The 17,584-nt window shown below is 42.8% G+C and overlaps 1 protein-coding gene across 2 annotated transcripts in view; it reads right to left on the bottom strand.

Annotated features, from left to right (window-relative positions):
* Positions 1 to 264: 264 nt before the first annotated feature.
* DYRK2 (dual specificity tyrosine phosphorylation regulated kinase 2) overlaps positions 265 to 17,584 on the bottom strand; it is a 22,979-nt gene continuing 5,659 nt past the window's right edge. For both annotated transcript variants that reach the window (XM_081928048.1, XM_081928049.1), the window contains one exon: positions 265 to 3,545. In XM_081928048.1, the coding sequence (XP_081784174.1) occupies positions 1,944 to 3,545 (1,602 nt within the window). In that variant the 3' untranslated portion in view covers positions 265 to 1,943. The remainder of the gene's footprint in view (positions 3,546 to 17,584) is intronic.

The raw sequence follows: 17,584 nt of genomic DNA, 5'->3' as shown, positions 1-17,584 counted from the left end.
TGTCATGTGAACCCGGCCTATGACAGTCTTGGGGTGGGAGTGGGGAAGTGAACTTCGTAGAAACATCTGAAGGATACCTAGATGATGCAAAAACGGCTAAGTGATTTTAAGCAAGCAAAAGTGTATGGGGGGGTAGAATACAAATGTGCATGTCATGGGTTCTGAATGCTTAAAATTCTGCATAAATCATTGTGATTTCCATGACTTTGCCTTTAGAAATGATGTCATATTTTAGAATTCACCTCTTCACCTTCCTGCTTTGTAAAAAAAAATACATATGACCTAAGATTCTAGTATGGGTGCTAGTTCATTTCTGAAGAACCTTTTAATCATATTTAAGGGTGCTTATATAAATAATAATAATAAATGCTTCTGCTGATCTGAGGGAGAACTATTAGAAGAGGGCTTGGTGAACCTGGCAATTGTGCATTGCACAAACGTTATCTGCCCACCCGTGCACACATGCGGTGTTGGGACTGCAGTAGTCCTGAGCCAAACCTTTGGAGTTTTAGCACGCCTGATAATCTTGCCAAGCCAATAAATTGGGCCTGAACCCACGCTCAGCAAGAGAAATAATCCAGTATGTCTGCACTGTTTATGGAGAACGCATTTCAACACAGTTTGCCCATCCCCTTTCATATTCAAATTTAGCAAACCACTTTTAGAAATCAGTGGGGCAGAACTGAAGGGGGGGAGCACAGGTGTATATCACCATATGGGGCCCCAATCCTAAAGCTAAATTACGTTTGTGCCTAATTTGATACAGCCCAGTGGTTCAGGGGTGGTGTTTCCCAACCCCTATAAGCCACAGCCGACCTAGATAATGAGCATTTCAACCCAACAACATCTGGGAGAGGCACCGCATTGGCTACTCCTGCAGTAGTTATTCACAGCCTATAAAAAAGAGTAGCATGTGTAAAAATGAATGCTAGTTATCCATCCAGAGTTTGCCTTAGGAATTGCACAGTACAGAACCTGGTGGAAGGAAGAGAGTGCCTCCTATCATCTTGGCTGCCGCTATCAAAAAGATCTAACAGCTTGGGAATGGGAGCCAGAAGGAACAGCCAAGGCTATTCGAGGTACCAAATCAACAAGTTTTCTGGGTAACACAGAGGCTGTACAGGCTGACGCAGGAGCCAGCTGCTGAAACTGTTAAACTCGTGTCTATTCCCACAGTATAAAGGAAGCTGGAATGGCAGTACAGGTCTACGCTAGGATCCATAGCATTCAGAGAAGCCCTGAACACCTGACAGGGAACAGCCAATTGAGATCTGGGGTAAGCAAGACGCTGCTGTGAATGCGTCTAATGGAAGCCCTCTACGGATGCAACTTTTTCACTGTTATACAATAAATATTTATAAGTATAATGTAGAAATCTGTTCATTATCCATACTTATGGATACAAATTCTTAAAAAGAGTCATACAGAGTGTCTGACTTGTACCCCTGAATGTTTTCTGTATCGTCAAACAAAAATGCAGGTAAATGTTTGCAGGACTGGAATCTACTGCTATAACAAAAACCAGGAATAAGAAAGTATTAAAAGTTCACTCCAAGAAATGCCGGTATCAACCATGGGGTGGGAGAGGGACGTAGACCCTGCTCTCCATCAAACTAGAATGTGTGATGGTTAGGTTGCAACCAGTGGCCTGCCACTGAGACTTATTGTGCCACACTAATATTCCATAGTAAGGCTAACTGTAGTTTAGAAGAAAAAACATTTTTAAAAAAGTATAAAAACTTAAAGCATTGTCCCCATGTTATTTTTATATATATATAAAATCAAAACCAACTTTTCTTACACATTTAAAGTGAGTGCTGAAAAAATACAAATGTTTGAAGTTACCGAGCAAATAAAAATAGAAATCTGAGCTACTTTTCCATATGAGTAAGGCTCAGTGACATAATGTTTGTTTGTTTTTATCAGCATCAGATTATTCAAACTCAGCTAACAAGTTTTGGCAACACTGTCCTTTGCTGAATATTCCCATTGGCATCGGTCATCTGTGCCAGATTAGTTCTCAGTTTTGATGCTGAGTTTGAAGTAGGAGGTAACTTGGAAATTGACGTGATAGCACCAGTGCTTTCTGCTATTCTTTTCGCTGATGTCTTCTCTCCAGTTGGAGGCTTTGGCAAACGTCTCCTTAGCCAGGGATGCCGCAAAGCCTGACCAGGCGTCATGCGCAAAGTAGGATCCCACTCTAAACACTGTTTCAAGAAGTCAAGGAAGAGAGGGTCGTCGCATCCCTTCAATGCACTCCCCCACTCTCTGCTCTCTGGGGGGCCGCGCAATTTGCCCCGCCGGGAACGGCCACCGTTGAGCACCACAGAACCATCGGACAAGGTAGTAATGGTACAGTATCGGGGATAACCCTTAGAACTCACAAAATTTTTTGCTCTTTTGGATGAATCCAGCAATTTCTGAGAAGGCATCCCCAGCAGTTCTATCATACAAGCCAGCTGATCCGCCTCATCCTCCCCTGGCAAGAGGGGATAGCCTGTTAGGAGCTCGGCTAGAATGCAGCCCAGGCTCCACATGTCTATGGGCATCCCATAACGAGCACCGAGGATAACTTCTGGAGCGCGGTAGAAACGTGACTGGATGTAAGTGTAGACACGCTGGTGCTCATAACAGCTAGAGCCAAAGTCAATCACCTTAATGCCACTCCTACCCTGTTGCTTCAACAGAATGTTCTCTGGTTTAAGGTCACAGTGAATTATTCTGTTTTTGTGCAAAGCATCTAAGCACTGCAAAATCGAGTGGGCAAACTTGCGGACCAAGGGCAGGCTGAAGCCCTGAAATTTGTTTTTCTTGATGAGCTCATAAAGGTTCATGCTCAGCAACTCAAACGTCATACAGATATGGTTGCGGAATGTGAAGTTTTCCAGCATGTGGATCACGTTCATGTTGTTATCCTTGTCCTGCTTCTTAAGGTGTTCCAGGATTCTGATTTCTTCTGCAGCTTGACGGTGGAAACGCTTCTCGTTCCTCACCATCTTCAGGGCCACATGCTGATGCATCTTGTGATCGTAGGCCTTCACCACTTGCCCAAAACTTCCTTTCCCAATAACCTTCAGGACCTCGTATCTGTAGGACACATGGTCATGCGGAACTTGCACGTAAGATCCCTGGTCGTCATCATATCCCCCGTTGTTTGGACCACCAACTACACCTTGCCTCTTTTTCGCATTTGGACCCACAAAATATATTTCAGGGTAGCTGAAGATCTCATGATGCTCAAAGGTTGTTAGTTTTTGCATGTATTGCTTCATTGCTTGATCTGGCATCATGGGGGAGGCTTTCACCTTCCCTGGCCCTTCTGTAGACTTCAAAGAGCTGGAGCTCCCCTGCCGCCTATGAGCACTGTCCAGTTGTCTGTCTGGCACCACCGGCAACCCCGACTTCGCTACTGTTGTAAACCCATTTGGTTGTGTCGTCAGAACGGTCCTTTTGTTGGTGTTGTCTTCAAACAGCTGCTGAACCTGGATCTGCCCGTGACTGGCAACATGTAGGTGCTCATTCATTGTGTGCTTATTTCCACCAACCTGAAATATAAAGCATATTTTTCCAGTTAAAAAAAAAACCCAGCCCACAGGCTTCCTAAACAATATAAAAGATTGATGGGATAGGGCTTTTCAAAAAAACATGTGGCTGACTTGTCCACCCAAAGTCCCAAGACCCAAAGTCTCATACATTTAAACCGCTGGAGTTGATCAAGTCTACTGGTTGACAGAACGCCACCCGAAGAACTCGCTCTCTCATTGAAGGAAAGAGGGTAATTTTCAATTATCTATCCACCCTTCCATCTACAACCCCTTGAAAATGTTCTCCATTGAGTCAGTGGACCCTCCAGAACAAGGCAGGCTGTTTTGCAGGAAGAGAAATTCACAAAAATCGTCTTCTCCCACTTTCCTCCGGTGCGAACCTCAACTGCATCAATCCCTTCTGTTACAGGAAGGGGGTCTGGATCCAACCCATAGGGTTCTCAAAATACCTACTGGCTTCGTCATCTATCCCAAAAACTGTGCATGCTTACACCTATTTGAACTCCTGAAGCCACATCGTCATTTATTCATATAACATATTTTATGTCTAACCCTAATTCTTCAATGTAACATTTCTGGGGCAGCTTCATATAAAAATAACAATAATAATAATTAAAAATCTGTCTCTAGTGCTTATTATTTTACAGCCTCCTGCACACATTTTTGGCAGTTCAACGTGCTTCACAATCTGGAGGGGCTACTGCTTCCCACAATGCCAAAATTACTTTAAAAAAGAAAAAGAAAACTGTCTTTCAAAAGAGATAAAGAGCAACTTCTGTTGATACAGGAGTGTAGGTTTTTCGGCTGCTGTCATATGTATTTTTGAAACAGAGGATTCAAAGACCCAAACTTTTGTTAGCCAAACCCCTACCCTAAGGGAGAATTCCCCATGCACCTGCCACCTTTGCACCACAAATCAACACGTTGCAGAGAAACAACAGCATATGAATGTGGAGGACTAAGGGAATCCAACAGCTTTATGTCACAGCATATTGCCAGGTTTCCAGGCAATGCCCCGTTTCCTATCAGTGAGTGTCTTCAGAAGCAGCAAAATATCAGAAAGCCTCTGATATCAGGGCAACATTATTTTGCCATCCTGACTTTAAGGATTTTGAACACCTCGGTTAGGAAGAACCTTGATTGTTCCAAAAAGCTGGGGAAATTGCGACAGCAGTAACATTTCCGAATGTGCTCAGACTACCATGGAAAGCAAAGAATCAAATGTGACTTGAATCCATAGAGGTTATATGGCATCTCACAAGGCATGAGCTATGGCCTGACAACTTGTACGTTACCATGCTAATTATATACATCTGAAAAATATAATCATGACTCTCTGGCTTAAGAAATTAGTTGTGACCCTCAAACATGCAGCAGCAGCTGACAGGGCTGTGCAGGAGAGGCTATATTGCTCTCTCCTCTTCAAAACACCAGGCATTGCTGAAGGTTACTGTGAAGGAGAGGGAGACAAGGCAATGAGGAGATCAGCACAGTGTGGGCCGATGCTACTGATACTGCACCTTCAGTGCACTTCCTGCTTCCTTGCCCTTCTTTCTCTCTGCAACTGGCAGTCACGCCCTGTGTGGGGAAGAGAGGAGAGCAATGCAGCCCCACCCACGCAGTCCTGCCAGCCACTTCCATATGTACATGTCAAGGCCAAACTACCGTGGTCCCTCATTACTTACAGCACAAATGTTAAGGGCCATTTCGGTTCCATTTATGCTTGCAGAACTTCTGCAATAATAAATAACAGTAGCGCAGTACAGTGGACGCTCGGGTTGCAAACGTGATCCGTGCGGGATGCACGTTCGCAACCCGCAGTGACGCGTCTGCGCACACGCAGGTTGCGATTTGGCACTTCTGCACATGCGCAACTGCTGAAACCCGGAAGTAACCCGTTCTGGTACTTCCGGATTTCGGCAGTCCGTAACCTGAAAAAACGCAACCTGAAGTGTCTGTAACCCGAGGCATGACTGTACATGCCACAACAAAGGAAGATAACTTGGATGATGCCATTCTCACTCACATCCAAAGACCATCCATCTGGTAGTGTTCATGTTTCTTTTTTTCTTTTCTTTTTTTAAAAATGAAAATAGTATTGTCCTCATTGACACACATTCAACAAGTCCATTTAGCACAAGCACAGAGCCACAAAACTAACCCCCCCCCCTAATTAAGAACATTAAATGTTGTAAACCCTGAGTTGGAAAATATCCTGTGATCTATTTGTGCAAACCTTTGGCAACATTTCTCTCTGCAATGGTTTTTTGGGGTGGGGAAAAGGATACAAGTGAGAAAGAGTTGTGTGTGAAAGAGGAGTGACCTTTTATTTGTTTTACATCAATTTCCTAGAAACTTGTTTGGCTATAAGATTGCTGTGTTGGTCACTGAGAACGAGTCAGAATCAATAAGAATATGCCTTTCATTGCACTACTACCAGTTTATCAGATCGATTTAGGTTCCTTCTTCCTGAGTCCCATAAGAACACACTGAAATTTACATTATTCTGTTCCTAGCTGGCTTGTTGCCAAATAGTATCCTACTATTTAGGAATAATAGGTAAAGGTAAAATGTAAAGGACCCCTGGACGGTTAAGTCTAGTCAAAGGCGACTATGGTGTTGCAGCACTCATCACGCTTTTTAAGCTGAGGGAGCTGGCGTTTGTCCACAGACAGCTTTCCGGGTCATGTGGCCAGCATGACAGAAGCCAGAGCGCATGGAAACGCCGTTTACCTTCCCTCCACAGCAGTACCTATTTATCTACTTGCACTGGCGTGCTTTCGACCTGCTAGGCTGGCAGAAGCTGGGACAATGTCACAATGGTGATATGCAGATAAACCACCTCTGCCAAAACACTTGTTTTCAACCGTTTCTGCAGGAAATATGCAGAAAGAATAGTCCAGATGTATCCAGAAAGGAAGCTCTTCTAGGAAGGCAATGGATGTGTGCACATGTAACACTGTACTATCCCTCCCATTCTCCTTTTACAACCACCCTCTCAGGAAGCATTTTGGAACCTGATTCTAATTGAATACCTTTTAAAAAGGTTTTTCCCTGAGTGACACATTCAGTGGGGATTCAATCACGGAAACAGCAGTGGGGCTCCATTAATGAGGACCAGGATAAGTTGTGGGGAATCACATAAAAATGGTGAGGCCTGGCGAATAACACCTTCAGCATGCAGCATCATACTCTAAAATCCAGATTATTCTTGATTGAAGGCATGGGTGATCTTATCCCAAACTTTCTGGACAGGATGAATGCTAAACATGGACACCCTGTGACATCTTTTCCAGTCTCAACAAAAAGAGTACATCTAAAGTGCACCACTTAGTTTCAGGTCTCATAACCACTCTAGCATAGCAGCCCTGTTTGGTCTTTACAGATATATCCATGTCAGTGCCATGCACAATACCCTAAACATCAAGGTAGGCAACCTAAGGCCCAGGGGCCGGATGCAGCTCAATCGCCTTCTAAATCCAGCCCACAGATGGTCCAGGAATCAGCATGTTTTTACATGAGTAAAATGTGTCCTTTTATTGAAAATGCATCTCTGGGTAATTTGTGGGGCCTGCCTGGTGTTTTTACATGAGAAGAATGTGCGTTTTTATTTAAAACACATCTCTGGATTATTTGTGGGGCATAGGAATTCATTCATTTCCCCCCAAAAAATATAGTCCTGCCCCCCACATGGTCTGAGGGATGGTGGACCAGCCCTCGGCTGAAAAAGGTTGCTGACCCCTGCTATATATACTAACTTCTAGTATAGAAGCAGTCATTTGACTTGTTCTTGGGCTTACAGCTCATGGGTTGTCTGGAGAAAACAAACCATGAGCCTGGGTTCAGATGGCACACTAAGACAAACCATGGTTGAGCTCTGGATAGCACAGCAGCAGGAGGACTTGCAGTCGCCGCCAGAGAATCTCTTCTCTGTTACCTATGAACAAGTTCAATGGCAGATGGCCATGACATACAGGATTCTTGTAGGCTGCTCTGAGAAGCACTTGGCCAAGGCTCTCAAAAGGTGTGACAATACACACACGTGCAACTTGTCATTGGCACACAACACTTCTTCTATATGTGGCATCTAGAAATCAGCACAAGCAGCCACACTCATATTTCAGCTGGTCATGAAAATGAGCTTTAAGTTACATTCCCCCATGATTCTGTTGTGCTCAGTCTTGGATATAAATGAAATAAATTCAACTAGCCTATCCCCACTCTAGCTGACGTTACCATAGGACTGGAAAAACATTACTGTAACTGTAAGCAACACTCTTAAAATCACATACTCTGTGGTACACTCCCCTTTAACTCCAGTTGAATGGAGTAAATGATTTCTAAACTCAGCCTATCTGTGAAGTTAAACTTGGTGATGTATAGGGTTGTATGTTGGGCTGAATTTTACTGGATTTTGGTGTGTATTTTGATTGTGTTATGTTTATTACATGTTTTAAATTGCTTAATTGTGCACCATCTAGAGAACCCACGTCATTAAGTAACCAACAAAATATAATAATATCTGCTTACAGAAATAGCAGCCCTAGCCTGAGCCCTGTTCAATCATTCAGATGTCTGTGTATATTCAACATATGGCGCATACTCTACTGTTCTTGGCTCTGACCTCAGAGGTTTGAACTGAGTCAATGTGTATACAGAACGTACATACACAGGTAGTCTACACACTATCATGAACACTTCAAAAAAGCAAGGAACCCAACCATGCAGAAACGGCTTCATAATTCACTCACTCCCCTGAAATGAAGACACAGAACACAGCACATACCTTTGGGCCACAACTTCATTTAAAAAAAGTGCTCTGTAATTAAACTAGTTAAACCAACAATAATACATCCATGCAAACATATTTGCTAGCAAGGCGAAAGCTTTCCTGCAGCTCACAATTGACAAGAGACCCCACCCTGGCTTCAGAGTTAGGGTCAGTGATAAAACTGGCCTGTGTTACTCACAGCCCCAACATTTTAATTGTGCACCACGGAGGGCTTTAAGGACCATCAACCCCAAGGCAATTAGCATTGGGATAAATGAGGCTACAGAGGTCCCAGGAGATGACACACAACCCTGGATCCCTTTGAGAAAATCAGCCATGAGAAGTTAGTTTGTATACGTCCTCTTTTGCCATTCTGATGCTTTTAGATGTTCGTCATTGTCTTCTCTGACTTTTCTTCCCTTCCAGTGCACACTGAACCTGCCCTGGCATAGTTGTGATATGCAGTTAAGTAAAACCAAACAGAATTAATCAAAGAGACTCCAACTTCTTGAAAGAGTGAAGTAGCCGAAGAAGCTTTTATTCCCTCTGCCAGCTTAGGAAGGAACAAAACAGACACACAGCTCCTGCCTTCCACTGGCAAGTAGCTAATTCTGCCCTGTTGGAAATTAGGTGAGCAAGTTGTCACCATATAACTGACATCAGCTGGTGCAGTTGCATGGGGCGCCATGCTGAATGGGGCACCAAAACAATGCAGTAGAATGGAGCGTAATAGGTAGGGGTAACAAATTTTAGCATACATAGGGCGCTGGTTTGCCACTGCTGGGGGAGCTCAAGATCCAGCCCTCCCAATAGTTCCTCTTCCCCAACCTATGGTATATTTCATTCCACGGATGCTGCTTGGAAATGTATGAGATGAAACTACTGAAAAAATTCTTACAGCTAATAGGAGCTTGGAAACTCATCATACTCCAAAACCAAGATGTTCTGAAAACATGTTGGATAAGAGAGCTTCTCCTAGTTTTAGAAACATGAATGAGAAAAGGGAAGTTAATCATACACTTGCTAACCACATGCTGATTCAACAGCCTCTAGTCAGTCAAAGAAACATCTGAATGGGTGACCAGCTGCCAAATATGAACCCAGCCAGAGGGTTAAGGAAGTTTCACTTCTTCACTAGCTGCTGAAACTGACAGAAGAGCCAAAACACAGAAAACCCTTTGGGACACCCAGTTTGCAAGTAGTTCGGAATCTAATGCAATGAAGGCTGACTTGCACAATGCTATCTTCTATCTGAATTGAAGATCCAGACTTATGTTCTTCGGCAGAATTAGTCATTCCCAGGAAAGATGAATTCTTAGAAACCTGCTTTATCACCAGCAAGGATGAGGCATCTGAACCAACATAAGTTCAGACTTTCCAAAATGATTTTTTCTGCTGAGGAACCGATTGATTTCTATCACTGGATCCCTGTGTGCTGCAGAGTACCCTGGGTCATATGGGTCATGGGAAGCATTGGCCAGACCTTTTGGGTCCTACCAACACCATGAGCGACCAGACAGTGTGTCCCAGGACACATCCAACACTCCCCTGTGGCTGCATGTTAGAAGGCAATGTTGGTAATGGCAGAATTGCTGCCTTTCAAGAAAGCTTGTCTGCTTACTGTGGAACCCATGACAAGCTTCCAGGGACTCATACAGAATTTAAGAGTCATTCCTCTAGATGCTGGCTTGGATGCAAAGTAGAACAAGATTGTTCTCAGCCACTTAAGAAGGCTTTTCTACTACTCTTTCTAGCACTCATCTCTGCACCCTCTTGTAAGTTAAGGAACCCTCAAGGTAAAAGAGACTGTAATCTCATGGGAAACTAGCAAAACTTCTTCCCTCTTGCACCAGGGTCTCTTCCCAATCCTGCCTCATCTCTTGTCTGAGGTCACACTACCAATACCTCCTAATCCCTTTCTGGCCTCAGAGGGTACCCAAACAAGGAGGGGAGAATAACCTGGAATAAATCTGTGAGATGACGAACCTTCCCATTTGCCAATTTGCACCATGGACATGCTTCTAAGCTTGAGATACATTTCTGGGTTGCCAATTCACTAGTCAGCACAAAGTTCCAAATTATGTGATGTATTACAGTACACAGCACACAAAAGTTACTGAGAAGAAAGCTTGGAGGCAGACGAGATAAAGGAAATCAAATTGGTGTTTTCCTCCATCTTTCTTATTAGTTCCTTAATCTAGGTACATATTTATTTAATCCACTAGCCCTATGCAAGTGTAATGGCATATTATTATTATTATTATTAGTAGTAGTAGTAGTAGTAGCAGCAGTAGTAGTAGTAGTTCTCTACTGCCTTTCATCTGAGAATCACAGGGCGGTTCCAAAACCTATTCCAGGGGAAGAAGAATTAGCTTTTCAAACTTGCATACTTCATGGTAGGCCTGAGGAGGGCCAATTAGGGCCTAGGAAGCAGAGACATGGTGAGAAGGATCCAATGGGAGAAGATTTCACTCAGTGGTGTGTACATTGGGGAAATGCCCAGTTCTGAAGCATGTAGCCATGACCTCACCTTTAACCAGCACTAGACAGTAGTAGTTAGCTGATGAAAGTGATTAGGAGGAAAGAGCAGGTGTGAAACCTTCCTACCTCTCTAGAACAGGCATCCCCAAACTCGACCCTCCAGATGTTTTGGGACTACAACTCCCATCATCCCTAACTAACAGGACCAGTGGTCAGGGTTGGTGGGAATTGCAGTCCCAAAACATCTGGAGGGCCGAGTTTGGGGGTGCCTGCTCTAGAAGAAACCCCATCTGTCCATGCTAGGCATGCATTTTTAACTGTTTTCTGTTCCCACTGCTGTTGTTTCTGTGGAATCAGGCAATTACCATGTGTGATAAGCAGGCTAGCCTCTCCTGGCATCAACCACTTTAAAATGACATCCGCTGATAACCTAAACTTCTTATCAAACGAAATCACACTTGTATCTTACAAGCAGGACTCTTCTTCACACTCTCTCATGCACACATGCTTACGTGCAGCAGTGCTTTCAACTCACGCATGCAGAGCAGGCCCTGAATCCAAGCCAGTAATAGCCATTTTCTGGAGATATTGCGGCTGATTTTTATTTTTAAGATATGTAGGTTTGCAGTCTCTGAAGACTTCACTGGTGAAATTTAATTTCCTGCACCACAACCAATGGATATGAGCTACAGCAAAGAAACTGTGAGCTAAATGTTCAGCGTGATACATAAAAATGTCCTTGTAATAATAAAACCCAATAACCCCAGCAATTTTTAAAATCTTTTCTGGCTTGCACTGATCTGCTCACAACCAGATAAGTTCACACATATCTCTGCAGTTTTACAATTTATTAGAGTATTTCCCCCATGGTTGTCCAGGTGGAAATTCCCAAAGTTTTATGTTATCTCTCTCTCTCTCTCACACACACACACACGATGCATACACCAAACTAAAGTTTATGGAATTTGAAGAAGTGAACTGAGAATATATTTTAAAACGCTATTTTACAGAACTCTTCAACCACACAACCACTGTGGGAAATCTCAAAATGTCACAATTTAGGAATGTGTACAGAAGGAGATACTGATTATAAAAGGAACCAAAGATACCTGGACCATTATAGTACTCCAAGCTCGTGTTTGAAGACTAAAATATAAGTGGTACTGATTAACTATATAATTTACCTATACAGAGAACAGCTATATTATTCTCTAGATCACAAAGATATGAAATAATACAGAGAATCCTATTGTGTTTGAATATTTTATTTTATAATTTAAATTTTTTTAAAAAAACAAGTGCCTGGAAAACAGGACCAGCTGTTTTTAGTCACCCCTGGGTGCTATGTCCTGTCACTATGAAATCTCCCATGGCAAACTGATAAAGGTAAAGGGACCCCTGACTGTTAGGTCCAGTCGTGGCCGACTCTGGGGTTGCGGCACTCATCTCGCTTTATTGGCTGAGGGAGCCGGCATACAGCTTCCGGGTCATGTGGCCAGCATGACTAAGCCGTTTCAGGTGAACCAGAGCAGCACACGGAAACACCGTTTACCTTCCTGCTGGAGTGGAAACTATTTATCTACTTGCACTCTGACGTGCTTTCGAACTGCTATGTTGGCAGGAGCAGGGACTGAGCAACGGGAGCTCACCCCGTCGCAAGGATTTGAACCACCGACCTTCTGATCGGCAAGTCCTAGCCTCTGTGGTTTAACCCACAGCGCCACCCGCATCCCTGGCAAACAGATACACTGTGGTTATTTGCTCCAAAGGAATTAAAGAAGATAAGAAGAGTCTGCTGGATCAGGCCAATGGCCCATCTAGTCCAGCATTCTGTTCTCACAGAGGCTGACCAGATGACTGTAAGAAACCAGCAAGCAGGATTAAAGTACAAGAGAATCCATGATGTCAATGCAATTCCAAAGCAACATCTTGCATCAGTTAGGAGATGGCTCTCACATGATTTCCATGAATGCATGGATGTGGTGGAATATAAACAATAAAGTATTATGTATAGCTGATAGCTGCTGGAGAATATCTGGATAGTTCCTAAGTAGTATATATCAGTGTGGTACAATGATGATCACCTCCTACTCTTTTTTCCAAAGAAACCAAACATACCCCCCAAAAAAGTTTTTAAATGTGTACTGTATATACTCACTGGAACAATCCTATGTGGCAATGGATTAAAAAATATGCCTGGGATTTAACATACTCAAATGCTCTATTCAACCTGCTCCACAGCAATCTTTGCCAAATTTATAGGTTGATAAAATGAAAAGTTTTCATTTTAAAGAACTAGTAACCAGCTGCAGCTAGGATCTCTGTTGTACAGAAATAGAAAACGTTGCAAGACCTGCAGCTTTTTCTTTGGTGTAAAATATGTGGGCATTGGCTATTTTGTGGAGAAACTCATGAACTACATTTTTCTAAAGGCAAGGAGAACCCAGAACAAGTCTATGTCATCTGCTGAGACTTATACCTGTAGTTTCTTGCACCACAGAATCAGGGGTACACAACTCTTTGTCCATGGCAGATCGTGAAATTTAGATATCATAAAATCCGTATGTCTTTGATATGGTATCTACTTTCTGTCTCATTGGGACTATGGCTCCTGCAATGCTCTTGTTCTGTTTGTCTTATTTGTTATAAATCAATAAAAGCATTAGGAAGTTATGTCAGAGCAGGGGAGAAAACAATCTAGGTAAGCAAGAGAATGATCCTAAGTGGCTGTTCTAGAAGATATTTTCCTCTGCAGGATTGTTCAAGACAGCCGGCTGCAGCTGTGCTGCTCATCATAGAGCAGAGCATATGGGGGTATCAGGTGAAACATGCTTTGCAGCCATTTATTTCAGCTGCAATTTGTGTATATGGGAACAGTAGAACTAATGAGAGCACAAACAGAAAAGGCTTTATTAAAAACTCCATGGAAATGCTTGTCTCAAGTAAAGAGGTCTTTGCTTTGTTCCCTCTCCTTTCCTCTTCCTGTCTTGAATGCCTCCGTGGACTCTTTAAAATAGGCATATTCAGTCTTGATTCCATATTTCAAGGGTTTTTCTTTTACAAAACAACAGTACTGTAATTAATTGTCATGTTTTAAAAGTTGTAATTATCTCTGCCTTGTCACTGGAATTACAGGGAGCTTTACAGACTGAAGAAACTCTGCCTTGAATTTTGCATTTATTCTTATAATAAAAAGAAAGGCAAGGGGGAAATGGGAAAGGGCCGATGAACTGGACTGTTGGATTTCCCCTCTGGTGCATTTTTTCTTCCAAAGACTATAAAACAGATATGGTATGGTTTTGATCAGTCTTCCAATACATCACAACAAAACTTGCTATGGCCGACATCAGTAAGGTAAAGGTAAAGGGACCCCTGACCATTAGGTCCAGTCGTGGCCGACTCTGGGGTTGTGGCGCTCATCTTGCTTTATTTGCCAAGGGAGCCGGCATACAGCTTCCAGATCATGTGGCCAGCATGACTAAGCCACTTCTGGCGAACCAGAGCAGCGCACGAAAATGCCGTTTACCTTCCCGCCGGAGCGGTACCTATTTATCTACTTGCACTTTGACGTGCTTTCGAACTGCTAGGTTGGCAGGAGCAGAGACCGAGCAACGGGAGCTCACCCCATTGTGGGGATTCGAACCGCCGACCTTCTAATCAGCGAGTCCTAGGCTCTGTGGTTTAACCCACAGCGCCACCCGCGTCCAGACGGACATCAGTAGAGATGCTAAATTTGACATGAAAATTCATACATCTCTGATTGCTGTAAAAATTACAATGGATTGCATACATCAGGAGTGGATAAGCTCTGGCTCTTCCAATGTCCTTGGTTTCCATCAGCCCTAGCCAGCATGGCTCATTCTCAGGGATGATACTGGGAGCTGTAGTTGAACATCTTGAAGGACACAAGTTCCCCATCTCTGATACAAGGGGTGAAAACTCGATTTCATCCATTTCAGGAATGCAAAGACATTTCCTCCTGAACAAAGTTTTTACTTGGAAGGTGCTCAGGATTAAACAGATTGCATTGGATATAGACTGATCAATGGGACACTTAACCTAGATCCAGAATAGTTGACTATATAGCTGCTGCTGCTGCTGCTGCTGCTGCTGCTTCTTACTGCCAAAATCAAGCCTTAGGGTATTGAGGAAGAGCTGGCAGGCTTCAGAGATGTGAAGCACAGCCCTGGCTCATTTTCCGATGCTCAAACTGGCTCACAGGGAATAAAAGCATAGTAAATATGTTGACCCTGCAGGGAATCCATGATTAATGTTGGACTAGAACCATGGATACCAGGAGTTCAAGAGTGGATTCAAATCCCAAGTCAGCCGTGAAGCTCGCTGGGTGATCTGGCCAATCACTTTTAATTGCATTATTTTTTTTTACCCACCCTTCACCACAAGGTTACAAAAATTAAATAAACAGCAATCAAACAAATGACACAAGTTGTGTCCACGAAACAAGAAAAGTGTAAAAGCAACGAAAATATAAAAACAACAACTCCATATTATAAAAACAACACAAATGTTTAAAAACAATTCTGCATGTAAAAACACTTAGAAAAAAGTTTAAAATACAGCTGCAGATTGGGATAAAGATCTCCACTTAAAAGGTCTGTTGAAAGGGTCTTCAGCAGGCACTGAAAAGACAACAGAGGCAATGTCTGTCTAAGGTGTGATGGGAGAGAGCTCCAAGCGCAGGGGCCACTACACTAAAGGCCCAGCTCCTTTATCACACGGTATGTTCTCCTCCACAGTGGTTGACTGGGCATATCAATTGAGACTATCACTGTCTCTCAGCTCAACCTACTTCTCAGGGTTGTTGCGGAGATAAAAATGGGGTGAAAGTAAATATGCTGGCTTGAACTCCTTGGAGGAAAAAAAGGCTTTAAATGCAACAAATAATTTTATTAGCAAACGTGTTTAAAGGGACAGTTAATCGATGTTCTGTAATTCAGAGTGTACAAATAGGTTCCATTTTCACGTAGTGTTTGCAATTATTTAGTGGTGCGGGAAGAAGCACTTCATCATATATAAGTAGGGTTTTTAAAAAAGGATGACCACACAAAAAGAATCGGATTTCTTAAACTTAAATCTGATTGTTAACAAACAGTAAGCTTCTGTTTTAATAAACTGAAAGTGTTTTTTTTTACAAAATAGATGATATAATATATTTAATTAAATTTCATTTAATGAATATAATTGGAACTTTGTACATTCTTCAAACTGAATTATGATAATGTAACAAGGAATTGATTTAAGGGCTATTTTTCAATGTAACAGAAAGAACACGGGGGAGAGGAAAATGCCTGACTTCTGAGCATTGTAAACAAAACATCGTCATTACCTATGTGAAAGACACAGATGGCTATGGATCCTGCTGTCACCAAAAGGGCATCATTCACAAACAGCAGGGAGATATCAGCAGGGTCTGCAGAACCCCCAAGGTATTTTTTTGGGGGGGGGTAACCTTGAGGTGGACAAAAACCCCAAATGCCCAATGACCAGAGGATGCTGACTAAAATGGTAATAGATAACCAGGTGGGAGGGGGGATGTACTGGAGGTGGACATGACTGGCTGAGGTGGACATGACTGGCTGACTTGACTGAGAAACAAAAAAGGAGTACTCCACACTTAATATTTTGTTACAGGTCCCACTTGTTAGACACATCATGGCGGGTTTCCCATTTGACCCAGTGACTAAGAAAGCCATTCCCAGGATTATCTATTGTACTGAACAAGGGGCTGGAGGGAAGTTTTAGGATTCTGTGATCTCCTTTGTTTATTATGAACTCCTAGATTCAGCAACCAAAACCAGGTTAAACAGACAACCAAAGTGGCACAGGGAGACTGATATATACAGTGGTACCTCGGGTTACATATGCTTCAGGTTACATACACTTCAGGTCACAGACTCCGCTAACCCAGAAATAGTGCTTCAGGTTAAGAACTTTGCTTCAGGAAGAGAAGAGAAATCATGCTCCGGCGGCGCAGTGGCAGCAGGAGGCCCCATTAGCTAAAGAGGGGCTTCAGGTTAAGAACAGTTTCAGGTTAAGAACGGATCTCCGGAACGAATTAAGTACTTAACCCGAGGTAGCACTGTACATAGAATAAAGAATCAGGGAAGGTAGCTCTGAGCACTTGCTCAGCCCAGGGGTTTGTTTTCAGTACCAGAACTGAACTCTCAGTCCTTTCACACAAAAATCTACTTGTGGTCCCTCCCCCCCCCCCCGGCTTTCTTACGTTACTATGGTTAAAAAATTAATTCAGAAACACTTGCTAATCTACTGCAAATCATTGACAGAACTACTGGAATATCTCAGTCTATCTTTTGAGCACCATGATCGACTGATCTACTAATCTACTGAGCCCATATGAAAATTGACTTATGCCTTCCAAGTGTCTGTCTAAGCTTTGCAGTGACTTCAGTTTTCAGAGGATGAATATTTATAGCTATGCTAATCAACAAAAGGGACGCTACCTTTCTGGAGAACCACTAATTGGCCCAGAAATTATCCTTCCTCATTTCTGAAAAGTTCTCAACAATTGTTACATTCTAATAGTAGACATGTTTACTTCCTTTGATCAACAAGGCTTCTAAATAAATGTGCACAATATTAAAGCGTTAGCCGTCAAGTAAGTGATACAGCTTAATATCCTTGCATATGTACAGAGGGCCAAGTAAAAGTATGTATCCTGTCTTTAAAACAACATAATTTGGCAATTCAAAGGGCACGGTCAAAAGTTTTGGATTCTGTTCCTAGGTTTTATAAGGCACCATTGCAA

This window comes from Podarcis melisellensis (genome assembly GCF_964234715.1).
Source record: "Podarcis melisellensis genome assembly, chromosome: 10".
NCBI classification, from domain to species: domain Eukaryota; kingdom Metazoa; phylum Chordata; class Lepidosauria; order Squamata; family Lacertidae; genus Podarcis; species Podarcis melisellensis.
This window is presented reverse-complemented; position numbering and strand designations above follow the sequence as displayed.